The following is a 27,599-nucleotide window of genomic DNA, read 5'->3' as shown; positions in this document are numbered from 1 at the left end:
CAACGTGATGCTTTTATAAAGCAAGATGTTTGATTAATCCTGTGGATTGTGCCGGCGACCGAGGAAACGTACCAAAGCCACTCAGGCAGCGGGGAAAGAGGACGTCATAAGCCCGCGACAAGGATTTAATACCACCAGGCCCAACTAGGCCCCATCCGCTCCGTGCAGTGCTGTCCAATGTGCTGCCTGTTGCCAAAGTTGACATTCTTTTTAGTTTGTGTTGTTTTTAATAACGCTGACTCTCTCCAAAGGTTGTTTTCTCCTGGAACCAGTCTTTTATTTTAGACCCTCCTAAAATGTTGACACAAAAAAGGGATAAATTAATAGGCTACATGTAGACCTGCAATATCAATTCATGGGAACCAAGAGTGTTTAATGTCACATGAATTAGCCCAATATATTTAGAAATAATAATATGAATAAATACAAGCAAGTATGTTATTCAACCAAGAAGGGGTCAAATAATTAAATCGTTTTAATTTTCTATGTGTTTTATTGCTATAACAGAAGGAAATGTGGATTTAGAGTGTTAAAAAAACTCTATTTTCTGATATTCCCTAAAAAGGCCTACTCAGTATTAACTATTTCATCAACAAAATATTTTAGGTACTGATCAGAATCTGTACATGCTGTGTAAAATTCTCTTTGCAACAACTTAAGTATGTTAAGTATTGTCTTAATGTTGTGGTGCCCTAGAGGTCGGTGCAGTAAAAGCCTCCCAACAAGCGCCTGGGTAACAGGTTTATGCTTGTTATAGCCTCATCTTAGTTGTGCAATGTTACTGGTATTAACATGGTTGACATTTTGTTCTATATGCTCACAGTTCCTACAATTATTTTGTGGTTATTTCAATCAGTATAATGGACAAATAGTGTCTGACTGTTTGACTGTAGGTGTGGTCTTGTGTACGTTTGCTGATGCTTTCAGATGTAAGTGCAAATATGATCTGTTGCTATGCTGATGCTCTGATCTGGTAAGTTAAATACAGCTTTCTGTTGAACTGGACGCTTTGAGTCTCGGAGGTCTTCTCAGACAAAAAAACCCTTGCTGATCACAACAGCCAACATTTCTAAGACAGTATGTTTACATCCATAAGGTGAGATAACAGTTTAACCAAATTAACAAAATTCATGTCAATGAGTGAAACAGGCAGAGTTCAGATGGTTTAAACATTTTTATTTATTTAATAACACAAACTGTCAGAACACCAACAACTCCTTTCCACCTAACTGTAAACCAAATTTACATTTCTTTAAATTCTAATATAATCTTTTATGGATTTATTTTTGTTCATTTGCTTAACTAGATGCGGCTGAGATGTCCCACAGCTGATCTTCACTCCTTTTAGAGTTTGAGAAACTTCTCTAATTCTTCTGCCTCAACTGCATTTTCAAACGCAGCGAAGTCCTGAAAGACAGAAGAGGTGTCGGGGGTGGGGGACAAGAGAGAAAGTGACAGAGGAACCGTTACAGAGATGGTTTTAACACTTCCTCATAAATGTATTTGTTGGTAGTATGGATTGTGTGCTGTACATGTTAGGCCAAAACTCATAATCAGTGCACAAAGGTTCATAATGACTTGTTACCACCATTCTGAATTAGAGCGACACCTTTCCAACAGCATATCTGTATGTGTCAAGAATTATGACTGTGCCCTTCTGCATGCATTGGTGAGGTTTGCACACGTCCTGTGGGTGTTTTAGTTATCTGTAAATATTTATTTAATTCCTGTGTCTACGCCCTTTGACTACCAAAGGTGTTTTTTTTCTGTGAGATCTGCAGCAAGCATGTAAATGATTAACATTCAGTCATAACTCCCCTAGTTTTGAGAAGGCGTGTTGCACAATCAGTACACATCACTAATTCTTTTGCAGGTTATTGTGCTAGACTTACCCCACAGTAGACGGCCCCATTGGCTATTTGTGGCGGGAGTGCTTTTTGGTCCCCTGCAATCTCCCTCATTAAAGCCTTGCCCTCCTCATCGCTGCTTACATCCACAAGTTTGTATGGAACCTTCTTGGAGTCCAGGACCATCAAAATTCTTTGCTGCTGCTTCTTTATCTGGTCAGGACAGTACATCATCAGTGGAGTTTTCAAGAATGCTACATTCATGTTTAGCCCTGTGATCTATACACACCAAGGTTTATTTTGCCATGAACTTAATTTCACCGTCCACTGTAGTTTGTCTCTAGAAATAATTATAATTATGATAATAATAATAATAATAATAATAATAACAATGCTTTATTTTTGGATAGGGACAGTGCACATTAATGAACATTGAAAACATCTCTGTAAACATGCCACATTATGGCAAAGCTGCTAATTTGCATCCGTAGCCCCTAACAAAATAATAAAAAATACAAATAGAAGAGACAGCAAATACATAGATAAAATACAAATAGAGGAGACAACACACACACAACACAATACATTACACAAACAGGAGGATACCAGACCCAGAAGGATATGACAATGCAATAAAAGTAAATCTTCAAGTAGTCAGGAGTAGTGGTCACACTTTTGGTGTGATTTGAGCCATTGTTTTAGTTTTCCTTTTAGAGGAGTATGTGGGGCACTCCCTTATTGTGGAGGGAAGACTATTCCAAATGCCCCCCTCCCATACATAGTCCTCCTGTGGGGAATCTCACAGTCACCACAGTCAAATAAAAATATAATTCCTATATCTGTTAGATGTTTCTGATATGTCAGCGTATTAACAGTATGCCTAATCAAGCAAAAAGAATGAAGCAAAGTTGAAATTAGACCGCATACTTTACCTCCGTGGAACTGCTCACGCTGGAAAAAAACACTGTGGTGGACATGTCTGCAATTCTAACAACAACACCTCAATCTAGACACACTTAAACAGGCTTAATGGAGATACAGGCTGACAGAAGTGCAGAGGGAACTGGAGAGACAGACAATGTTCCGGTATCCTGAATGCAGGTATGTGGTGCTGGTTTGCTGCAGCAGCAGACAAGGTGAGCAGGTTTGGACATGGCTTGCCTACCTGCATAGACACACCCACTTCTGCAGGCTGCAGTTCCAGCTGTGACATGCCTGCGTCGATGGTGAAAGCGCTGATACGCACAGGGTCTGTTCACACTGCACTCAGACCAGGGCAAACAGCAGTCTCAGGGCCTCCTTAGCGCCAGGCTGAGGCAGCAGCTCTGGATTGCTGGTTGGTCCTGCTGGTCTGGGGGATTTGAGCCGGTGACACTAACAAGCTCACTTCTCAAACATTTAGGCAACCACTTGTACTTACTTACTTATTTAAAATTGACTATTTTAGTTGAATGCGAAAACATTTTGGTGGACAAAGAACGTTTATAGTGAAACAAAGCAAGCTTTCAGTGTTATTTTTTGTTTTTATAATTATATGACTATGTCCCCCTGAGAGAGAGATGATGTCCATTCCCATGGAGGAGCAAAGTTGCATCTCAATTCTCTACTTTGGCATCGAGACACAACACTACAGGTGTATTGATGGAAGACCTGCTAAAACTTACATTCTGCTGGGACAAGTGAAGATCCAGCAAACAAGGATTTTTGGGAGAAACCATTCGCTGGCATTGTAGATCAATTTGAACACCGCACCATTACTGCTGCTTATGTACAAAGTACCTTGACACTTCACAATCACAAGAGGAAACACTTTCATGTGTGTCATGTTCCTCATCCATAACAGTAAAAGCCAGTTTACAGGAAGGACATTTCTATATCAGTATTCCATTAAAGGATCAACTGAAAGATATTCGTGAGAATCAAGTTATGCATGATCTGACTTCTGTTTTCGTGCTGATGATAGTAGTAGGCATGTAATAATAAATTACATATGATGGCACCTTATATCTGACCTTGAAATCAAACAGGTAAGGGGATTTGCTGTCCCTTACATTTAATTGTGATGGTCTAGCAGTCTTTAAGTTTTCCCCATAAACACTGCTCTGATAGTTAGATCATATATGTATATTCAATGTTCGCAGTCCAGCTCGGTTGTATGTCAGCTACTGAAGACATTTTACTGTAAATGAATGGATGTGAACTAAATGTGGAGATGGTCATTTATTCATTTAGGTCTGCTGAGCTGGAAGTATCTACTTGCTATTACTGTTACTGTATTTGAATGTAATTGTGCTGTAACTGAAATGTAACTTAAGGTGAGAAACATTTCTGTCAAATCTATTTCCAATGTTACTGTGATGAAACGTCACATATCAGAGTGCAGAGCACACAATATACATCTATTCTAACCCCCTTGATAAATCTATGTAAATATGTAAATATACAACTTGTGTATATTCATAAGCTAATTCTGTGCAAAATCCTTGTACAGCAAGAAAGGAGTGAGTCGATCTTTTTTAATATTTTTATTTTGCATCATTGAATACATGCAGATTTTGAATATTTGCTGCATGCACATAAAAAAGGAAGAGGCAAAATAGGATATAATTCCATGGATATAATTACAACAAATATTCTCCATGTAATCATTTTAGGAAAATTCACTAGTTGAGAGAGAAGACAGTGTGAGGTATAAACTTGGCTTTGAGAAAATGCTCACCATTAACATTCTGGTGTTATCACAATAAATGAATCTCATCTCATTATTTTTTTTTCCATGTAATTTTATTTGAAATTTGTGGGATTTTTAAAAAAAATTGTATTTATGTCTCACATAATATACATCTTACATATATTTCATATATGGATTTTAAACAATACTTGCAAGATTCCGGTTTTACTAATGGTTGCTCAACTCAAATCAGTTTGATGTGAGAGAACAAGTAGATGACATCTACGAAGGACATTGTATGTATGCTTACTATCATATATATTACTTAGTGATGGTTTCAGATAAGACGTACATATGTATTTCTTTTTTAATCATCTATTTCTTTTCCATATTGGTCTCACCGATTACATTGACTTGTAGTGACTTTGAGGGAAGGGAACAGAGGGACATGCTGGAGATGTTAACACCAAAGACACAGCTATATTCTCCTTGGTGCTCATACTCTACTGAAGGGAATTCAAAGGTCGCCAGGTGGAAGATAGAGTGGCCAAATGCAGGCTTTGCCTCTGTGACGGTCACATTGGACTTTCTCAGAAAGAAGTAACCTCTGGAATATGTGGAAAGAGTAGAACAGGTGACGGAGAAGTTGCTGCCTTCGTTGACTGATATTTTGTCCGGACTGTAGACTACATGAGGAGATGTCAGGGAGATTCTGGGTATGTCCATTTTCACTGCAGAACAGACAAAGAATTTTACAAATTCACAGAGATCATATTAATGTTTGCAATCTTGTGCAGTCAAATTTCCATAAATTTCACACAAGTGGGCATACAAAGCACAAAATTATTGACCTGTGATGGAGAGTTCAGCTACATTTCCTTGAGGATAATAGATGACTTGATTGGGCAACTTCTTCTGATATTCACAGTAGTATGACCCCTTTTGGCTGAAATCCACTGAAGGGAAGACAAAGGTTGCAGCTTTGTGTTGGGAGTATTTTTCCATTCGAAAATTTCCTTCCATCTTTCTCAGGACGAATGTCCCACCCAGGTGTTCTGATACAACGGTGCAGGTGATTTCAACTTTGTCACCCCATTTTACATCTGTAGCTGGACTGAAAGTGATTTGGGGCTTCTCTGGTATACCTGAAACAGAGAGTAAGTTTTAGTTGGTTTGGTCATAAAAGCTGCTGCAGTTTTATGTGAGGTAAAGGCTTCATTCACAGAGTTAGAATGAGCCAGGCCTCTTACCTGAACAGATAACACCAGCATCTTCACTGTGCCCGCAGTTGTTTTCTCCGAATCTGTTGTGATCACAGTGTGACAGAGCAGACTCTTGGCCTGTACACTCCACATCATCCAGCCATATTGGACCAGTACCACTACCAAAGTGGGCATTTGTAGGAGCAGAAACTGCGTGACCGCAGCCAAGCTGTCTACATACAACATCAGCATCTGCCATTTCCCATTCATCATCACACACAGTTCCCCACTGGCCTTTATAGAAGATCTCCACTCTACCAGAGCACTGACTTGAGCCGCTGGCCAACCGGAGCCGTGCTGCATATGAGGATAGAAATGAAGTGAGTCCAAATGCAAAGGACAATCCTTGAAACATGCTTTTATATATAATTATAAAATTAGCCAAGCACACATCTGATGCAGAGAGCCCTCATCCACCTCACAAAAAGCAGATCATGCTAGAAAATTTGCAACAGGGAAACCTTGACAACTTGGCATGAGACAAGCTTTCAACAGTGATAGTTGAATGTGTGGCTACAGCTTGGAGGACAATAAACATCGCTAGTCAACCTTTGCAAGTGTAATGTTGGAAACTACATTGTGTAAGTATTATGAAGAATGTTAATTTTAGGTCAATGACCATCTGTTGTTGCTTGTTGGGCGAGAGTTTTTGATGTTATGCTTTCAGAATAATTTTTGAGCATGCAGTACATTTGAGGTTATTCTGGAGAATATTCTGGACAGTATTTGTCAATGTTTTGAATTGTAGCAATAATAATAATAAGCAGACATTTGCATAAGGCAAGCATATTTGTCCACTCCCATGTTGATAATATCAAAAAAACACTAGATTTACCTATGGAGAATCATTTGATTAATGGTGATTAAACTGACAGCTCTCGTTTAAAGACATACAAACAAGCCATTTTTTCACTATACCACAATGATAATGGCCTTATTGAATCTGACCGAGGACCTGAGGACACACCGCAGTAGTGACTTGTCAATCATAAGGAAGCCAATCCCTGATGTATACCCAGCTTTATTTTCCATTTTACTCTAATGATTTGACCAAAATTCCCAAAATGAAAAGAAATGAGATGTGCAGAAGAGCTGCTTTACCATTTAGTTCTATCTCTTTTCATAATAACTGATAACAAATTTCAATTCAACACCAAGTCTTACCTGAACATTCGACAGCTGCCTCTTCCATACGATCATTGCTGGTCCGGACATATTCTGTCAGTGTGCACTGTGACAGAGAGCTCTCTCTGCCACTACAACTGACCGTATACCCTCTCCGAGCGATTCCTTGACCATATGATCCATTGAACTTGACAGGATCTCCACAGTTCATCTCTCTGCACACCACTGTAGCTTCATTCATTCCCCAGTTAACATTAAATGCTGGTGACAGGTGGCCACCCTGGGAGATCTCCACCCTGCCTGAGCACTGGCCAGCCCCATTAATGAGTTTTACAGCTTCAAAGAAAACAAGAGAGAAAGAGCAATTAGTCTGTGTTTTGACACGTTTGAAAGAAACATCTGATTATAGGGTAACTCCACCAATTTTAGACATTAAACTATATTTGCAGGTCTTTGGGAGTGCTACTACAAATGTGAAAAGTATTATAAAGCCTTTTGTGGCTGCAGATCAGCTGTGTGTAATCTGATAGATTGCTGTCACTGATGTTAGTCAGTGGCAAAGTTGCACTGTGGGTAAAGTGGGTGTCAGGTTTTTAAAAAGAAAAAGAATGTGTGGATTGAAAAAGACCTGCTGGCTGCTTTTCAAAACCTTGTGCCTACATTACCCAGAAAGCATCTCAGCTAATGACACTTACACAGTATTACTTCAAGACCTAAAAATACATATTAATGTTTAAAATTAGCGAAATGACCCTTGAATTAAAATTAATTATAACTAAGATTTAAAAAAAAAAGAATAATTTTCAACATCATAAATCATCACATTTCTTACCTGAGCATACAACACCAGCATCTTCACCGTGCCCACAGTTGTTTTCTCCGAATCTGTTGTGATCACAGTGTGAGAGAGCAGACTCTTGGCCTGTACACTCCACATTATCCAGCCATATTGGACCACTACCACTACCAAAGTGGGCACTTGCAGGAGCAGAAACTGCGTGACCGCAGCCAAGCTGTCTACATACAACATTAGCATCGGCCATTTCCCATTCATCGTCACACACAGTTCCCCACTGGCCTTTATAGAAGATCTCCACTCTACCAGAGCACTGACTTGAGCCGCTGGCCAACCGGAGCCGTGCTGCATATGAGGATAGAAATGAAGTGAGTCCAAATGCAAAGGACAATCCTTGAAACATGCTTTTATTGGAAGTTTTTCTGGATTATTGAATTTTATTCATGTGCATTGATGCATAAAGATCGTCATTTTAAAACAATATAAAGACATTTTCAGGGAGGTCTTCAACTCCCATCTCCGGGAGAGCTTTGACCAGATCCCGAGGGAGGCTGGGGACATTGAGTCCGAATGGACCATGTTCGCCACTTCCATTGTTGACGCGGCTGTTCGGAGCTGTGGCTGTAAGGTCTCCGGTGCTTGTCGTAGCGGCAATCCCCGAACCCAGTGGTGGACATCAGAAGTAAGGGATGCTGTCAAGCTGAAGAAGGAGCATGGTTGGCTCGGGGGACTCCTGAGGCAGCTGACGGGTACTGGCAGGCCAAGCATGCAGCAGCACGGGCGGTCTCGGAAGCAAAAACTCGGGTCTGGGAAAAGTTCGGGGAGGCCATGGAAGTGGACTACTGGTCAGCCTTGAGGAAATTCTGGCAAACCATCCGGCGTCTCAGGAGGGGGAAGCAGCCCTCCACCAATAATGTTTACGGTGGAGGTGGGGAGCTGCTGACCTCGACTGGGGATATCATCGTCGGTGGAAGGAATACTTCGAGGATCTCCTCAATCCCACTGACACGCCTTCCATAGAGGAAGCCGAGGCTGCGGACTCAGAGGTGGATTCATTCATCACCCAAGCTGAAGTCACTGAGGTAGTTGGGAAGCTCCTCGGTGGCAAAGCACCGGGGGTGGATGAGATCCGCCCTGAGTACCTCAAGTCTCTGGATGTTGTGGGGCTGTCTTGGCTGACACGTCTCTGCAGCATCGCGTGGCAGTCGGGTACAGTGCCTCTGGACTGGCAGACTGGGGTGATGGTCCCTCTATTCAAAAAGGGGGGCCGGAGGGTGTGTTCCAACTATCGGGGGATCACCGGGAGTACGGGGTCGGAGGCTCTCTGCTAAAGGCTGTACGGTCCCTGTACGACCGGAGCAGGAGCTTGGTTCGCTTTGCTGGCAGTAAGCCAGACCTGTGCCCTTTGTCACCGGTTCTGTTCATTATTTTTATGGACAGAATTTCTAGGCGCAGTCAGGGGCCGGAGGGGGTCTGGTTCGGGAGCCACTGGATTCCATCTCTGCTTTTTGCGGACGATGTTGTCTTGTTGGCTCGTCGAGCCAGGACCTCCAGCATGTCCTGGGGCGGTTTGCAGCCGAGTGTAAAGCAGCTGGGATGAAAATCAGCACCTCCAAGTCTGAGGCCATGGTTCTCGACCGGAAAAAGGTGGCTTGCTCCCTCCGGGTTGGGGGAGAGTTCTTGCCTCAAGTGGAGGAGTTCAAGTATCTTGGGGTCTTGTTCACGAGTGAGGGAAGGATGGAGCGTAAGATTAACAGGCGGATCGGTGTATCGGTCTGTCGTGGTGAAGAGAGAGCTGTGCCGAAAAGGCAAAGCTCTCGATTTACCAGTCAATCTCAATCCTACCCTCACCTATGGTCATGAACTTTGGGTCGTGACCGAAAGAATAAGATCCCGGATACAAGAGCTCTGTCACCCGGGAGGAGCTCGGAGTAGAGCCACTGCTCCTCCACATCGAGAGGAGCCAGCTGAGGTGGCTCGGGCATCTATATCAGATGCCCCCAGGACGCCTTCCTCGGGAGGTGTTCCTGGCATGCCCCACTGGGAGGAGACCCTGAGGAAGGCCCAGGACACGCTGGAGTGACTATGTCACTTGGCTGGCCTGGGAACGCCTTGGGGTCCTCCCGGAGGAGCTGGGGGAGGTGTCCAGGGTGAGGGAAGTCTGGGCGTCCCTGCTCAGACAGCTGCCCCTGCGACCCGGCCCCGGATAAGTGGAAGAAAATGGATGGATGGATGGATAAAAACATTTCATATTATATTTAGAAAACACTGCTTGTCTCATCCTCATCGTCAGGAGTTCATTTTAAAGGAGACATATTATGCTCTTTTTTCAATCTCATAACTTTATTCTGGGTTACTAATAGAACAGGATTACATGCTTTACTACTCAAAAAACAGTATTATCGTACTGTCCAGTGCTGCAGCACTGTATCCCCCTCTCACAGAGACACTCTGTTTTACCTACTATCTCTCTGAGCACCCCCCTCCTGAATACCGCGTCTGCTCTGATTGGTCAGCTCAACTATGCCTGACCCAGCACTGCTAACAACAGGGCAGCTGTGCTAAATCAATTCTTGTGTGCCAAACTAGCCATAAGGCATAAAATATGCAAATGTGTGACATGGTGATATAGTGTGATGTCACAGAAATAAAAGCGAGTCTACTGACGAGGCGTTTTAGGAGCAGAGTTTCCTGTGGGAGAGAGGAACTTCTGTTTGTGCAGATTTTGACCTTTTTAACTTTCCACATCTTTTACACGGACAAGGTGAACAATACAACAATGGAATGAGACTCAATGTGTCACTTATGTAAACCACATCAAAAATGATTGCATAGAAATATCGTGATAAATATTATTGTTGGCTTACTTGATATTCATTAGATTTAAATGCTGATACCATACTCTGTAAGATATCATTGCACCTGGATGAAAATAAATACATTGTTTTCCCTCTCAACTATTTTTAATTGCTATGTATAAAGAGAAGAAAATTGTGTAACAGATGATTAAAAGGCTGTACCTGCACATTGGACACCAGCATCATGGTCATGCCCACACCTTGAGCTTTGGAAACCGTTGGCTGAGCATTGCTGAAGAAATGTTGTGTTGCCAAAGCATGAATCGCTGGCCTCCACCACTGATCCGCTGCCTTGGCCGAAATGGGTGGCGCCTGAAGCATTCACTGCAGTTCCACATTCCAGGTGGTCACACACCACCTGAGCTTTACTCAGAGTCCAGTCTGTGTCACACACTGTTTGCCACATGTCGCCATGACGGACCTCTACCCTGCCAGAGCACTCATCCTTACTGTCGACCAGCCGGACTTCAAAGCTACCTGGGAAATCAAGTTAACTGAAGTAATTATCTGTTATTAGATGATTGAAAGTGGTTAAAAATGTTTGGTAAAACTAAGTGACAAAAGCTGAATAATAACAAAAAAAAATAGGGATACTGCTCAACATCAATAAACAAGACTGTTTAATCCTTTGTAATTTTTGGTAGATTTTCTTACCTGTGCAGACAACACCAGCAACGGAGGTGGAGTTGCAATTTTCGTCTATGAACGGACTTCGTGGGCACTGAGCCAGTGTGGACTCCAATCCACTGCATTCAATTTGATCAGTCCAGGTCTGTCCTGTGCCGCTGCCGTACTCAGCCATGGTGGTAATCTTATGACTCATCCCACAGCCGAGCTGTCTGCACACCACCGTTGCATCCTTCATATCCCAGGATTCACTACACACAGTCCCCCACTGGCCTTTGTCGTAGTACTCCACTCTTCCAACACAACTACTGTGCCCACCGGACAACCTGACATTACCTGAGAATGACAGTTCTTCTGTGAATGAATACGGTACATGCAGTCTAACTTTGACATTTCTTTTTATCTGTGTGCTTTTTGGGCCAAAACTGCCCCTCACATAGTGTACTCTGGAGTTTTTTTGTCCATTGTACTGACTGTCAATGTATGTAGTGTAATTTGATTGGTGTAATGAGTGTGTAGTTAAAATCACAATTAATCACATGATTGTCCATAGTTAACTTGCGATGAATCACACATTATTTTATATTGTCTAAATATACCTTTAAGACATATTTTTCAAGTTTTGATAACACAAACTGCGACCAAATCGGTGCATTTTGCGACCAAAATTTGAGACAGTGCGACCAAATTTTACATTTAGTCGCACATGTGCGACCAGTGAATTTGCCTGTGTTTTTTTTTTTTTTTTTTTTTTTTTGAACACCGGTAGTGGAAGGGAACCAAAGGGAATCAAAGAATCTGGAATCTGGACTGACAGGTGGCAGGCCAATGTGTGTTAGATGGGCAGAGACTGGCACTGTAATTGACTTATGTGTGGAGGGGGAGGGTCCGAAAGTTGTTCCGAGCGCAGAGGGAGAAGGTTTCACTTTCAGCGAACAATAGCGAGACGAACTCCGCGAGTCTACCAGATACGTGTCCGCTGCGTGACGGAGCTGAGCTGGTTTTTCACTTTAGATAATGTCTTAACTTCCATCAGCTCCGCTGTGCTGCGTATCTGCAATGGCAGTCCGGAGCAGATACGCAGGACTTCTATTTCGGCGGATGCCGGAGCAGGACGCAGCATATCAGCTGAATTTAGCCCTGAGCACAAATAACAATATAACATCCGTTTACTTTTCAAAATAAAACACTCTGTGTTGACACCAACACACAAATCTCAAAAAAGAGACAAACACAAGCTCTTCTACTAATCCTTCGGTCAGGAACACTTCGTGTTGTTGTTTTAAAGGTCCCATATTATACTGTTTTTCATCAATTTCACACAGCTGTCAGAGGTCCAACAAATCTGTATTCGATATGTATTGCCCCAAACACATCCATGGTCCTGAACTCCAGCTGTCTAAAAGTCGCTCTGCTGAGCTCTGTTCACAGCACTCTGTTTCTGTCCCTGCACCTTTAAATGCTAATGAGCTGCGTCTGTCAACGCCTACTTGGGGAGCCTTGCCTGCTACGTCACTCTCAGGGAGGGGAAGCGAGGGGAGGGGAGGTTAGCGCATGCTAACGGTAGCATGCGCTAATGTTTATGGTAGATGTAACACTATGGCTCGCAGAGATTTTTTCGTTCAACCGAACAAGTGTGACCCAGAATCGGACCCAGAAGTAGAGGCTCCGGAAGAAGTACAGACTCTGCGGCTGCAGAAGGACGTTTCAGAATGGTTAGTTTGGCTGAATAATATTAGTTTGTTTGTATGTGTTGTTACAGCTACTGCCATGTAGCTAATGGCTAACAGCTAGCGAAAGCTGTGTTTGTCTCCAGCACAGTCTCCAAACTGTTATACACTGTTCGCATTGTCTCTGTCTCCAGTCTGCACATGTTTCCAGACTTTCTACTGTGACAACAAAGCTCCCTCGTAATATTATTAACATTAAACTCGCTTCAAACGCCATTGCATAGCGGACCGAAGTGGAGCTAACTAGTTAGCCAGTTTCAAGCTGACTTCACCATACTCGTCAGCAACTGTAAATACTATCAAACCGCGGCGACACTTATCGCTGGCTCAGGTGCAGTTGCTGGGTCCAGTATGGTTGAGACTGATCCTTTTAGGAGGGTCAGTGTCGAGGCAAAGCCAGCTTTGTATTGACTCTCGTTAATGAAGCAGTCCGACGTGAGGTGGTTAGCACACACATACAAGCTAACACAAACCGCAGCCGGCACGTTGTCATTAAAAATGAAACACGACCACTGTCTCTTCTGTTGTTCTGTAGCTGGGACAGAATATAGGCACTTCTGTTGATCTATACACCAACAACAGAGCAATTGCGTGTCTAGCTCTGAGCGACAACTTTGTGAAACACTGCTGTCTGGTGAGCACACACATACAGCACTTTGGGAACTGATGTGGGTACATTCCCATTAAAAATAAAATCCATCCATTGAGTCCTCAAGACCCCCGATGAGGGAGGTTTAAAAAGACTCTGGTGCTCGTTAGTGCAGCCAATGACAGAGCAACCGCTTCTTCCCGGTCCTACATTCGCCATTTTGTAACCGAGCGGAAAAAATGGCGCCGTTTAGATAATTCCTTCGGGTGTGGCAAACCTTCACCTGGGGCGGTGCCACCAACCTAGGGGGACGCGTCTAATCTGTCGGTGACGTCACCGACAGACTATCTTCAACTGGCCTGTATAAGCACACATTTTCTAAAGGCGGAGAAAGCAAAAAAGGGAGAGGATGAACTTTTTTCATACCAGGGGGGATTGTAGACAGGCCGGGGATGCATATTATTGATAGAAAACCGCTCTAAGGTGTATTTTGCATAATATGGGACCTTTGAAAACACAGACCTATAACTGCGGCACTGTAAAACCGAATCGGAGCAGTAAGGCACCGTACACCTGTAGAGATCTGAATCTCTGGGTTATTTTCTCCACGATGAGCCTAGAAGTGTGCCAGAGTCAAATCCTAACTCAAAGGATGAGTCCAAGTCTGAAGACAGGACTTTAGTGAAAAAGGGCAGAAGACTGGTGAAGGTTTCATGAATTGCAGATATATATATATATATATATATATATATATATATATATATATATATATATATATATATATATATATATATATATATATATATGCGTTACGTAATTAGGATACAAAAAAGCAGTAACTGTATTCCGTTACAGTTACAGAAAAAAAAGACGTAATCAGATTCCAGGTATCTGGAAAAAAATTGTGATTATTAGTTGGATTACAATTAAAATATATGATGATGAATGATGAATAAATGTGAATGAATTAATCTAACACTTGCCAATGCGGCAATGCCGTATGCACGCGCGCGCACATTACTACAGTTCACTACAAGTCAGTCACAACGACGCTCTGCTCTCAAGTGAAGCCAGCCAGGCTCATTATGGACTCGAGCGCTAGAGAAAAAAATGCTTTCACTGCGTGGAAATTTCGCCATTACTTTGTTTCTAAAGAAGTAAGAGGGAACAACATCACTGTACAGTGCAAGCTATGCCTCCCAGCTGTGCACACACTGTCATCGTCCAAGGACTCCACATCTAATTTAAAGAAACATTTAATGGTAAGCGAAACTGCGAACATTAGCTAGCTATACAGAAAGTATGTGAGCTAAAGTTAACATTAGTTAGCCTGTTAACCAGACTCGGGCTGTGATTGTTTCTACTACTGCTGCTGCTGCTGCTGCTGCTGCTACTTGGTACTACTACTGGGTCTGTGAGTGGTGCTGCTGGTGACCGGGATGGTGCGTGTTTAGGTTTTTTGGTAATTTTGAAGTCTCGTTTTGGTTCGCTCCCGTTTGCCCTGTTAAAATAAAGACATTACATTGTTAATATAAACTCAACACTTCCTGTGTCCGTCTCAAATTAAAAGTCCTCTAGCATAAATAGCTCAGTAGGCTTTTATTGTGAAACATTTGCACGGACTTCATCGTGGAAAACTCGTTGACTTTCGAGGGCCCCATAGACACTTGAGATGTAGCTACTGCCACCTTGTGAGGCTTGTACGTTATAAAATTGCCTGAAACACCTGCAGTGACTGAAATGGGTCACAAACACTTTAGATCACAACAAGGTATTTAAATAGCATGATTATATTAGGAAATTGTATGGGTAATTTTGGGGGACAAATAAGTGACACACATCCTATATGTGGGGGTGTTTTACTACTGCTATTACTAGAAATAGGCCTAGTAGTTACAATAACACTAATAATAACTACTACCATTATTATTGTTATTATCATTATTATTATTATTATTGTAATATGTGATGTAATTCTTGAATACAGCTGAATAGTAAGTAGGCAAGGAATAAAACTGAATAAATCTAACATACCTTACAATTAATTAAATTTTTAATTTGCTTAATGTGTTCCTCAGAGGAAGTCTTTATTTGCATGTGTATTGAGGTAATCCAAAAGTAACTTAAAGTAATCAAGTTACATTACTTTAATATTGTGGTACTTGGATTACGTTACTGACTACATTTTTTAACAGGTAATTAGTAACTGTATCGGACTACATTTTTAAAGTAACCCTCCCAACCCTGTATGTATATATATATATATATATATATATATATACATATAAATATATACATATATATATATATATATATATATATATATATTTATATATATATATACACATATATAGGTATAGATATAGATATAGATATATATTGATTGTATATATACAATCAATATAATTGCTTTACGGTGTGCGCCCCTAAATTTTGTGATTGCGCTCCTAACATTTTCAGTTGGGGGCCACTGTGCTCCTAGTAAAAAAAGTTAGTCTGGAGCCCTGCATTAACACAAATTCTTCTTAAAATATATATATTTTTTGACACACAATTAATGCACCCGCGTTATGACCCTTGGTCCACCCCTTAGTTTCGGATATAGGGAAGCGATACAGCAGAAGCATTGTGGATGGCAAGCATAAACAAACCTCCTTGAGCATAAATGTATAAGGAAAAGGATCTTTTGAATGGCAAGTTCAGCTTCAAAGCCCTGCCAGATCGTTCTCTCAACTAGAACAAAGTTATTTGCCTTGAGCTGCCGTGAACTGAGTTACCACTGAAGTACATGGAGTCTCAAATACCACTTGCTGGCCAAGCACACAGCTGATGCAGAGAGCCCTCCTCCACCTCACAAAAAGCAGACCATGCTAGAAAATTTGCAACAGAGAAACCTGGACAACTTGGCATGAGACAAGCTTTCAACAGTGATAGTTCAATGTGTGGCTACAGACTGCAGGACGATAAACATCGCTAGTTAACCTTTGCAAGTGTAATGTTGTAAACTACATTATGTAAGTATTACTAAGGAATGCTTTAGCTTTATCGACCATTTTTCTCTAATCATTTGACCAAAATTTCCAAAATGAAAAGAAATGAGATGTGCAGAAGAGCTGCTTTACCATTTGGTTCTATCTCTTTTCATAATAACTGAAGGAATCCAAATTTCAATAAAACATCAATTCTTACCTGAACATTCCACAGCTGCCTCTTCCATACGATCGTTGCTGGTCCGGATATATTCTGTCAGTGTGCACTGTGTCAGAGAGCTCTCTCTGCCGCTACAACTGACCTTATACCCTCTCTGAGCTCCGCCTTGACCATATGATCCGTTAAACTTGACAGGATCTCCACAGTTCATCTCTCTGCACACCACTGTAGCTTCATTCATTCCCCAGTTAACATTAAATGCTGGTGACAGGTGGCCACCCTGGGAGATCTCCACCTTGCCTGAGCACTGGCCAGTCCCATTAATGAGTTTTACAGCTTCAAAGAAAACAAGAGAGAAAGAGCAATTAGTTAGTCTGTGTTTTGACATTTTTGAAAGAAACATCTGATTAAAGTGTAACTACACCAATTTTACACATTAAACTGTATGCAGGTCTTGGGGAGTACTACTACGCATGTGAAAAAGTATTTGAAGCCTTTTGTGGCTGCAGAGGAAGCTGTGTATAATCTGATTAATTGCCGTCACTGATGAGTCAGTGGCTAAATTGCATTGTGGGTAAGGCAGGTGTCAGTTTTTGACAAAAAAGAAGAATGCGTGGAATGAAAAAGACCTGCTGACTGCTTTTCAAAACCTTTTGCCTACATTGCCCAGAAAGCATCTCAGCTACTGACACTTCCGCAGTGTTTCTTCACAAGACTTAAAAACACATATTAATGTTTAAAATTAGCAAAATTACAATTATAAATAAGATTTAAAAATAAAAGTAAATTTTTAACATGATAAATTATTGCATGTGTTACCTGAGCATACAACACCAGCATCTTCACCGTGCCCACAGTTGTTTTCTCCGAATCTGTTGTGATCACAGTGTGAGAGAGCAGACTCTTGGCCGGTACACTCCACATCATCCAGCCATATCGGACCAGTACCACTACCAAAGTGGGCATTTGTAAGAGCAGAAACTGCATGACCGCAGCCAACCTGTCTACATACAACATCGGCATCGGCCATTTCCCATTCATCATCACACACGGTTCCCCACTGGCCTTTATAGAAGATCTCCACTCTACCAGAGCACTGACTTGAGCCGCTGGCCAACCGGAGCCGTGCTGCATATGAGGATAGAAATGAAGTGAATCCAAATGCAAAGGACAATCCTTGAAACATTCTTTTATATACAATTATAAAAGTGTATTTGGATTATTAAATGTCATTCATGTGTACTGATGCACAAAGATTTTCATTTTAAAACAATGTAAAGACATTTCATATCATGCTGTTCTCATCATCGTCCAAAGTAAATTTACAGGAGACATATTATGCTAATTTTCAATCTCATAATTTTTCTGGGGGTTACTACTAAAACAGGTCGACATGTTTTGATGCTAAATAAAAACCCACATCAGTTTTCTGTTTTACTGTCCAGTGCTGCAGCACTGTTTCCCCTCTTGCAGTGTTTTCTGTAGGAGAGAGGAGCTACTGTTCTTACAGACTTCGACCTTTCTAACTTTCAAGATCTTTTAAAGTGCATAAGAACCTATATAAAACACTGAAGGGAGGAAAAATAAGAGAAAAGCATAATAGGCCTCAATGAATAGCAAACCAATAATGGTGTTGAATATGACTCACTTATGTAAGCCAAATGAAATATTAAAGCAATGGATTCACATGTGAGAAACATTTGAATTCGCTTCCTTGCTGAGCATTACATTAAAAGAATTGATACCATACTCTGAAAGATAACACTAGAGCTAGGGTCCAGGTAGCTTAGCTTAGCATGTAAGACTGCAAACAGTTAGCTTGGCTCTGTCCAAAAGGAACTAAACCCACCCACCGACCAGAACCTCCTCAGCTCACCAAGTAGCTCATTATATTTGATATCTCCCTATAAAAGCAAGGAATCTCTGTATGTGTGTGTGTGTGTGTTTGATCCTGATCCGCAGAGATATTTGAGGCAGACAGACCTAAGACTTTCAACATGGCTGCTGCGTGGTTCAAGGGTGTGCAATGTCGGATTTTTTTGGATTACAATGATACCGTTAATAAATTATTTCAGAAATGCTTTACGAATTCCGCTAGCATTGCTAACCATAGCCACCACAGTCACATGCGCACCAGAGCCAATCACTGCACACCGTAGCCACGTGCGCAACAGAGCCAATCACTGCAGAGCCCCGACTCCACGACACACCTTAATAAACAAGCGGATTTATACCTGCAGCGGTGGAGCTGGGGCGGGATTTAGTTGGCGGTTCGGTCCTGTTCTGTGCATCTAAACTGACTGTTGTGGATTAATGAGATTAATCGAGTTCGGACTGAGTCTGTTCCGGTCTGAGGAGATCCGGAGACGCACGGACAACAAAGTGGAATTGGAATCTGTGGATGTTCATGTGTAGCTAGCCGCTAGCCCACCCACACGGCCCACCTCCCGAGTCGGGAGGAACGGGGGAGGTTGTGGGTGGGACGGAGGCGGATGAATGACAGGCAATGACGGTCGGCGTAGAGACAGCAATAGAGACAGCGATATTGAGAACTGAGAGATTTGTGACATTTAGCGTGTTTGGAGCGTATAGTTAGTGTGTTATGTAGTGTTTGGTGTAGTGTGTTTAGTGTGTAGTGGAGTCGTTTTTTTGTTTAATGAGTCAAAACAATGAGGAGACGGCTGAATGTGGAGCAGGCAGTGCAGCTCTTAATTCAGCTGGAAGGAGCTCAGGCAGACCTGAGCATTGCCTGCATTTAAATGTAAATAGTTACATATAACTTTGTAAATTTTCAAAATGTATGCACATATTTAGCAAACAACACTTTATATCTGCATTATAAGTAATAAAAACTGGTTCATTAAACTGTTTGTGGTTTTCACAGTAAAACATCTAACTTTTTCCTACTCTGATTTTATGTTATTTTGTGGTTTTAGGTCCATAGTGTTAATATAATGTCAAAATAAAACAAAATAACTGTACAGTCACACATGTGAGGTTGTGCTGAAAATAATGACACCAAACAAGGCAAGGTAAATAGTTTTTAAGGTGAAATATAATGGTATAATCAAAAGTAGTCCAAAACAGCCAATTATATCCCTGACGTCCCACCTTCAAACACAACCTCATTTGGCCATCCATGAAAAAGCTACTTAACCTCCCACTTTTCTATAGGAATACATGCTTCCTACAGGCAATGCACTAGTATGATTGATTAAGGATAGCTGTTTCATCATTTTTCCTGGCTTTACTCTAAGCTAACTAGCTGCTCGCTTCATCTAACAACTGGTATAGGAAAAGCGAACTGGTGTGTTTTCTAAAATATCGAACTATTGAAGTGAAGCTAGAACATTCAACTATAGGAACATGAATAAAACACATAATTTTACTGGAGGGGGATTTTAAGCCTGATGTTGCACCAGGATGAACACATAAATACATTGATTTCCCACTCTACTGTTTTTACTTGCTGTGTATAAACAGAATGCAATTGTGAAACAGACTTTTAAAAGGCTTTACCTGCACACTGGACACCAGTATCATGGTCATGCCCACACCTTGAGCTTTGGAAACCGTTGGCTGAGCATTGCTGAAGAAATGTTGTGTTGCCAAAGCATGACTCGCTGGCCTCCACAACTGATCCACTGCCCTGGCCGAAATGGGCGGCGCCCGGAGCGGTCAATGCAGTTCCACATTCCAGCTGGTCACACACCACCTGAGCTTTACTCAGAGTCCAGTCTGTGTCACACACTGTTTGCCACACGTCGTCATGACGGACCTCTACCCTGCCAGAGCAGTCATCCATACCGTTGACCAACCGGACATCCAAACTTTCTGTGAAGTCATGTAAACTTAAATGATCATCTGGTCTCAGAAGACTGAAAGTGGCTAAAAATGTTTGGTAAAACTAAGTGACAAAAAGCTTAATCATACAAAAAATAGGGATACTGTTCAACATCAATAAACAAGACAATTAAAAAAAAATGTTTTTCCAATATTTTGTAGATTTTCTTACCTGTGCAGACAACACCAGCAACCGAGGTGGTGTTGCAAGTTCCGTCTCTGAACAGACTTCGTGGGCACTGAGCCAGTGTGGACTCCAATCCATTGCATTCAATTTGATCAGTCCAGGTCTGTCCTGTGCCGTTGCCGTACTCAGCCATGGTGGTAATCTTATGACTCATTCCACAGTCCAGCTGTCTGCACACCACCGTTGCATCATTCATATCCCAGGATTCACTGCACACAGTCCCCCACTGGCCTTTGTCATAGTACTCCACTCTTCCAACACAACGACTGTGCCCACCGGACAACCTGATGTTACCTGAGAATGACAGTTTTTCTGCAAATGAATACGGTACATGCAGTCTAACTTTGATATTTCTTTTTATCTGTGTGCTTTTTGGCCTGAATTGCCCCCCAGCTGATGCAGAGAGCCCTCCTCCACCTCACAAAAGGCAGACCATGCTGGAAAATTTGCAACAGAGAAACCTGGACAACTTGGCATGAGACAAGCTTTCAACAGTGATAGTTCAATGTGTGGCTACAGCTTGCAGGACGATAAACATCGCTAGGTAACCTTTGCAAGTGTAATGTTGGAAACTACATTGTGTAAGTATTAATAAGGAATGTTAATTCGGGTGAATCACCATCTGTTGTTGCTTGTTGGGCGAGAGTTTTTGATGTTAAGCTTTCAGAATAATTTTTGAGCATGCAGTACATTTGAGGTTATTCTGGAGAATATTCTGAATGGTATTTGTCAATGTCTTGAAGTGTAGCAATAATAATAAACATACGTTTGCATAAGGCAAGCATATTTGTCCACTCACACGTTGATAAGAATATTAAAAAAACTAACTATGGACAATCATTTGATTAATGGTGATTAAACAGACAGCTCTAGTTTAAAGACATACAAACAAGCCAGAGCATTTTCCCATCATGCCACAATGATAATGGTTTTAGGCCTGATTGAATCTGACTGAGAACCTGAGTACACGCCGCAGTAGAGACTTGTCAATCTCAAGGAAGCCAATCCCTGAAGCTTACCCAGCTTTATCGTCCATTTTATGTGCAGAAGAACTGCTTTACCATGTAGTTCTGTCTCTTTTCATAATAACTGAAGGAATTCAAATTTTAATTCAACACCAAGTCTTACCTGAACATTCCACAGCTGCCTCTTCCATACGATCGTTGCTGGTCCGGACATATTCTGTCAGTGTGCACTGTGACAGAGAGCTCTCTCTACCGCTACAACTGACATTATACCCTCTCTGAGCTCCGCCTTGACCATATGATCCATTGAACCTGACAGGATCTCCACAGTTCATCTCTCTGCACACCACTGTAGCTTCATTCATTCCCCAGTTAACATTAAATGCTGGTGACAGGTGGCCACCCTGGGAGATCTCCACCCTACCTGAGCACTGGCCAGTCCCATTAATGAGTCTAATAGCTGCAAAGAAAAGAGAGAAAGAGCAATTAGTTAGTCTGTGTTTTGACACGTTTGAAAGAAACATCTGATTAAAGGGTAACTCCACCAATTTTACAAATTAAACTGTATGCAGGTCTTGGGGAGTACTACTACATATGTGAAAAAGTATTATAAAGCCTTTTGTGGATGCAGAGGAAGCTGTGTGTAATCTGATAAATTGCCACAAGTGATGTTAGTGAGTGGCTAAGGTGCATTGTGGGTAAATTGGGTGTCAGGTTTGTGAAAAGAAGAAGAATGTGTGGAATGAAAAAGACCTGCTGACTGCTTTTCAAAACCTTGTGCCTACATTACCCAGAAAGCATCTTAGCTACTGACACTTGCGCAGTATTACTTCACAAGACCTAAAACACATATTAATGTTTAAAATTAGTGAAATTACCCTTTAATTCCAAAAAATTATAAATAAGATTTAAAAACAAAAGTTAATTTTCAACATCATGCATTATTGCATGTGTTACCTGAGCATACAACACCAGCATCTTCACCATGCCCGCAGTTGTTTTCTCCGAATCTGTTGTGATCACAGTGTGAGAGAGCAGACTCTTGGCCTGTGCACTCCACATTATCCAGCCATATTGGACCAGTACCACTACCAAAGTGGGCACTTGTAGGAGCAGAAATTGCGTGACCGCAGCCAAGCTGTCTGCATACAACATCGGCATCAGCCATTTCCCATTCATCGTCACACACAGTTCCCCACTGGCCTTTATAGAAGATCTCCACTCTACCAGAGCACTGACTTGAGCCGCTGGCCAACCGGAGCCGTGCTGCATATGAGGATAGAAATGAAGTGAGTCCAAATGCAAAGGACAATCCTTGAAACATTTTTTTATATACAATTATAAAAGTGTATTTGGATTAAATTGGGATTATTAAAACACTAAAGGAAGGAAAAATAAGAGAAAAGCATAATAGGCCTCCATTAATAGTAAAACAATAATGGCAGTGTTTCCTCTACATTCATTTAGGAGTGGCGGCCCGCCACTCCTCCAAAATTATTAATTATTATCATTTTTTTTTAATTGTCGCAAATACACCACTGCCGCATCATATCTCCACCATCACAGCAGAGTCCTGCACTGGGTCGGGTGTCGCGAGTGCTGAGGTAAACTAGATAACTATCTTGCTCAGTATCTACTCTTTGGAGTAGATTCCCCCCGCCCTCCCCGAATAACTTACCGGTGCCATAGACGTTAATTACTCGCGAGAGCGCGGCCTTGAAAGTGACATCACGTCAAGCACCCAGGCACCAGGTCAGAGAGTCAGAGGAGTGTCATCTTGAAAATAGGGCAACGACTCATCGGAGAAAAGGTAGACTTATTAGCTTAAGAAAACTTATAATAGATCGTATGAGTTCAATAGACATTCTCAAAATATTGATGGCCAGCTAAGGTTAGGTAACATATCGGTAGCTTAATTAATTAGGCCCGGTGCCAACTCAACTCAGTGTCGCTAACGTGAGTAAACTAATTGATAGCATTAGGCGAATATATACACGCCATGATGTAACTGCTGACTGCATTTTCAGATGAGCTTGTTCAAATAAAAAAGGGGGGATAAAACATCTCCGCGACCCTCACGGAAAAAGCGGAAAAGAAGACGGAACGGAGCGGATTTTAAGCCTGTTGTTGCACCTGGATGAACCCATAAATACATCGATTTCCCACTCTACTGTTTTAACTTGCTGTGTATAAACAGAATGCGATTGTGAAACTGAAAATGTTTAAAAGGCTTTACCTGCACATTGAACACCAGTATCATGGTCATGCCCACACCTTGAGCTTTGGAAACCGTTGGCTGAGCATTGCTGAAGAAATGTTGTGTTGCCAAAGCATGACTCGCTGGCCTCCACCACTGATCCACTGCCTTGGCCGAAATGGACGGCGCCTGAAGCATTCACTGCAGTTCCACATTCCAGCTGGTCACACACCACCTGAGCTTTACTCAGAGTCCAGTCTGTGTCACACACTGTTTGCCACACGTCATCATGACGGACCTCTACCCTGCCAGAGCACTCATCCATACCGTTGACCAACCGGACATCCAAACTTCCTGTCATATCAAGTAAACTAAAATGATCATCTGGTATCAGAAGATTGAAAGTGGCTAAAAATGTTTGTTAAACTAAGTGACAAAAAGCTGAATAATACAAAAAATAGGGACACTGCTCAATATCAATAAACAAGACTGTAATTTCATCTAAATCCTTTGTCATTTTTGGTAGATTTTTTTACCCGTGCAGACAACACCAGCAACTGAGGTGGTGTTGCAACTTCTGTCTATGAATGGACTTCGTGGGCACTGAGCCAGTGTGGACTCCAGTCCATTGCATTCAATTTGATCAATCCAGGTCTGTCCTGTGCCGCTGCCGTACTCAATCATGGTGGTAATCTTATGACTCATCCCACAGTCCAGCTGTCTGCACACCACTGTTGCATCATTCATATCCCAGGATTCACCGCACACAGTCCCCCACTGGCCTTTGTCGTAGTACTCCACTCTTCCAACACAACGACTGTGCCCACCGGACAACCTCACAATACCTGAGAATGACAGTTCTTCTGTGAATGAATATGGTACATGCAGTCTAACTTTGATGTTTGTTTATATATGAGTGATTTTCCTTACAGACAGACAATTTACATAATGTAAGTAATTATTGCAATAACTGTGTGGGCTGGCATGGAATATAGGAATTGCTTCAATTTCAACTGGAACATGCAACATCACTGTTGGTCCTTGCTTAGTCCCATTTGTGATTTGAGCAATCCTTCAGTTATTGCTTAACTATGTCAATTATCTGTTTCATTATTGGAATCATGAGGTAATAATCACAGGAACTAGTTATTAAGTTATTGGACTATTTACCGATTAGTCTGACTTACAGGAAGCAGTCTGTTTGTATAAGCATGCAATTATCTATTTATTTCAGTCTGCATTTCCCCAACCGCAGTCTGCGTGTGACTATTTAGCAACAGCACTATAACTGCATCCCCGGCAGGGCCGTTTGTAGCTTTGTTGGGGCCCTATACAGGGTGTTGTTTTTCAGGGGGCCCTATTTTCTGAAATGATGGCAGGGAGGGGAGTTTCCAGACCCTTCTTATTTATTCAAATTCCTTCCACAGTGACAGTTGCACTCTCCAATACCTGTTTTAAAACAAGTGTTAATATGTTGATTCAATACTTTTTAATATTATTTTGGAGTAATTGATGATTTAATGGAAGGATTCTCTCATTTGAATTTGGAATCGTCTTCACTCTGGAGACATCATTTCTTATATGATTCTTATTTTGGTGACCTCATTGGGCAGTGTTCCGCAATAAACAAAATGGTCAGAGCAGTGTTTTTCTTTATAACTGTGGCACCAAGTCAGGTTTCCTCAGCATCACTGCCTTCAAGTCTCAAGTCAAGTCTTGTCTCAAAGCCATCGTTTAGTCCTCAGGCCATGACAATCGTCATTAGTTTAAAGAAATACAAACAAGCCAGCCCATTTCTCCACTATACCACGACGATAAGGGTTTGAGGCCTGACCGGACCTGAACAAGAACCTGAGGACACAACACGGTAGAGACTTGTCAATTACAAGGTAGCCACTCCCTGAAGCATACCCAGCTGAAAATGATTGAGATGTGCACAAGAGCTGCTTTACCATCTAGTTCTATGTCTTTTCATAATTATCGAGGGAACTCAAATTTCAATTCATCAAATCAAATCAAATCAACTTTATTTATATAGCACCTTTCAAACATGTAAAAATGCAGCCCAAAGTGCTTTACATTAAAAGAAAAGAAAATGAAACAAACCACCTTAACATCCCCACTCCCCGCACCCTCATTCATGTAACACACACACGCACACACACGCATACTACACCGATACGTATACACCCCCCCCCCCCCCCCCCCCCACACACACACACACACAAGATAAAATGGGGGGGGGGGGGGGGGGTTATCCCCCCACATGATAAAATGCTTTACCATGTAGTTCTATCTCTTTTCACAATTACTGAAGGACCTCAAATTTCAATACATCACCAAGTCTTACCCGAACATTCAACAGCTGCCTCTTCCATACGATCACTGCTGGTCCGGACATATTCTGTCAGTCTGCACTGTGACAGAGAGCTCTCTCTGCTGCTACAACTGACCTTATACCCTCTCTGAGCTCCGCCTTGACCATATGATCCGGTGAACTTGACAGGATCTCCACAGTTCATCTCTCTGCACACCACTGTAGCTTCATTCATTCCCCAGTTAAAGTTAAATGTTGGTGACCAGTGGTCACCCTGGGAAAACTCCACTCTGCCTGAGCACTGGCCAGTCCCATTAATGAGTCTAATGTTGGCTGCAAAGCAAATGAGAGCGAAAGCATTTAGTTAGTTGATGTTTTGACACAAAATATCTGATTAAAGGGAAACTCTACCAACTTTACACATTTAACTATATTCTCAGGTCTTGGTGGAGTACCATTACATATGTGAAACAAGAAGCATAAAGCCTTTTGTGGCTCCAGAAGAAGCGTGTGTAATCTGAAAGGTCACCGCCAGTGATGTTACTCATTGGCTAAGTTGCACTATGGGAAATGTAGGAACCGTGTTTTTTAAAAAGAAGAAGATTTTGTGCAATAAAAAAAGTGACATCTCTGGGTTTGCTATGTCTATTTTGATCATTTGTTTTAAATCTGTCCATAATGTGTCCAATAGTGATAATATAATCTGCAAAATATTAATTGGAGGCATTATGGGCAACGGGTAAATGTATGCATGGAAACGCTTTGTGAAATAAGTAAATAATGAGCTTATAAAGAAGAATGAACAACCCAACAGAGATGATACCTGAGCACACCACGCCAGCATCTTCGCCATGGCCACAGTTATTTTCCCCGAGGGTCCGATGTCTGCAGTGCATGAGGGATGTCTCGTTCCCGAGGCAGCCGACATCATCCAGCCAGATGTTTCCCTGGCCTGGACCAAAGAAGGCATTCGTTTTGGCCATCTGAGCTGTTCCGCAGTCAATGACCCTGCACACCACCTCTGCATCTCTGAGGTCCCACTCATCATCACACACTGTTCCCCACTGGCCATCATGCATAACCTCCACTCTGCCAGAGCATCGGTCAGTGCCATCGACAAGCCTTATCAGAAGAATATCTGAGGAAAGGTCCAATAATGTTTAAAGTAACCCAGTACTTTAGCTCTTATCTGTAGTGCTATTTATTTGAGATGTCGGCTTTCTACCAAATATAATGGAACTAGATGGCACTCAGTTTGTGGTGTTCAAAGCACCAAAGAAATACATCTGGAAAAAATCAACAACAAAGACAACAGTCTTATTACCAGCTTAATCAAAGTAATGCACAGACATTGTTGTGAGCAGTTTCATGTATGTCTTTCAGTTTGACCTCACAGAGGGAAGCAATGTGCGGCCCTGTCTTTCTAAAACGGAGG

The 27,599-nt window shown here is 41.8% G+C and overlaps 2 protein-coding genes across 4 annotated transcripts in view; both read right to left on the bottom strand.

Moving 5' to 3' along the window:
• Positions 1–27,599, bottom strand: part of rps12 (ribosomal protein S12) — a 37,543-nt gene that overhangs the window by 3,443 nt on the left and 6,501 nt on the right. For 2 of the 3 annotated variants that reach the window (XM_030404366.1, XM_030404367.1), the window contains 17 exons: positions 26,988–27,302; positions 26,198–26,497; positions 24,384–24,692; positions 23,887–24,201; positions 22,608–22,916; positions 21,814–22,110; positions 20,671–20,979; positions 20,175–20,489; positions 17,475–17,783; positions 16,695–16,991; positions 11,214–11,522; positions 10,722–11,036; positions 7,738–8,046; positions 6,945–7,241; positions 5,769–6,077; positions 5,370–5,663; positions 4,986–5,249 (listed from right to left, as the gene is read on the bottom strand). In XM_030404366.1, the coding sequence (XP_030260226.1) occupies positions 4,986–5,249; positions 5,370–5,663; positions 5,769–6,077; positions 6,945–7,241; positions 7,738–8,046; positions 10,722–11,036; positions 11,214–11,522; positions 16,695–16,991; positions 17,475–17,783; positions 20,175–20,489; positions 20,671–20,979; positions 21,814–22,110; positions 22,608–22,916; positions 23,887–24,201; positions 24,384–24,692; positions 26,198–26,497; positions 26,988–27,302 (5,172 nt within the window). Of the gene's footprint in view, positions 1–72; positions 182–4,985; positions 5,250–5,369; positions 5,664–5,768; positions 6,078–6,944; positions 7,242–7,737; positions 8,047–10,721; positions 11,037–11,213; positions 11,523–16,694; positions 16,992–17,474; positions 17,784–20,174; positions 20,490–20,670; positions 20,980–21,813; positions 22,111–22,607; positions 22,917–23,886; positions 24,202–24,383; positions 24,693–26,197; positions 26,498–26,987; positions 27,303–27,599 lie in introns of those variants that run through there. The other variant, XM_030404368.1, reaches the window with a different exon arrangement.
• On the bottom strand, positions 1,156–2,980 carry LOC115573559 (SH3 domain-binding glutamic acid-rich-like protein 3). The gene is made up of 3 exons (XM_030404375.1): positions 2,780–2,980; positions 1,893–2,060; positions 1,156–1,407 (listed from the first exon to the last, which is right to left on the bottom strand). The coding sequence occupies exons 1-3, from the start codon at positions 2,822–2,824 to the stop codon at positions 1,345–1,347; spliced, it is 276 nt and encodes a 91-aa protein (XP_030260235.1). The 5' UTR covers positions 2,825–2,980; the 3' UTR covers positions 1,156–1,344.

The sequence above is a fragment of the Sparus aurata genome, chromosome 22 (assembly GCF_900880675.1).
Source record: "Sparus aurata chromosome 22, fSpaAur1.1, whole genome shotgun sequence".
Taxonomy (NCBI): Eukaryota; Metazoa; Chordata; class Actinopteri; order Spariformes; family Sparidae; genus Sparus; species Sparus aurata.
This window is presented reverse-complemented; position numbering and strand designations above follow the sequence as displayed.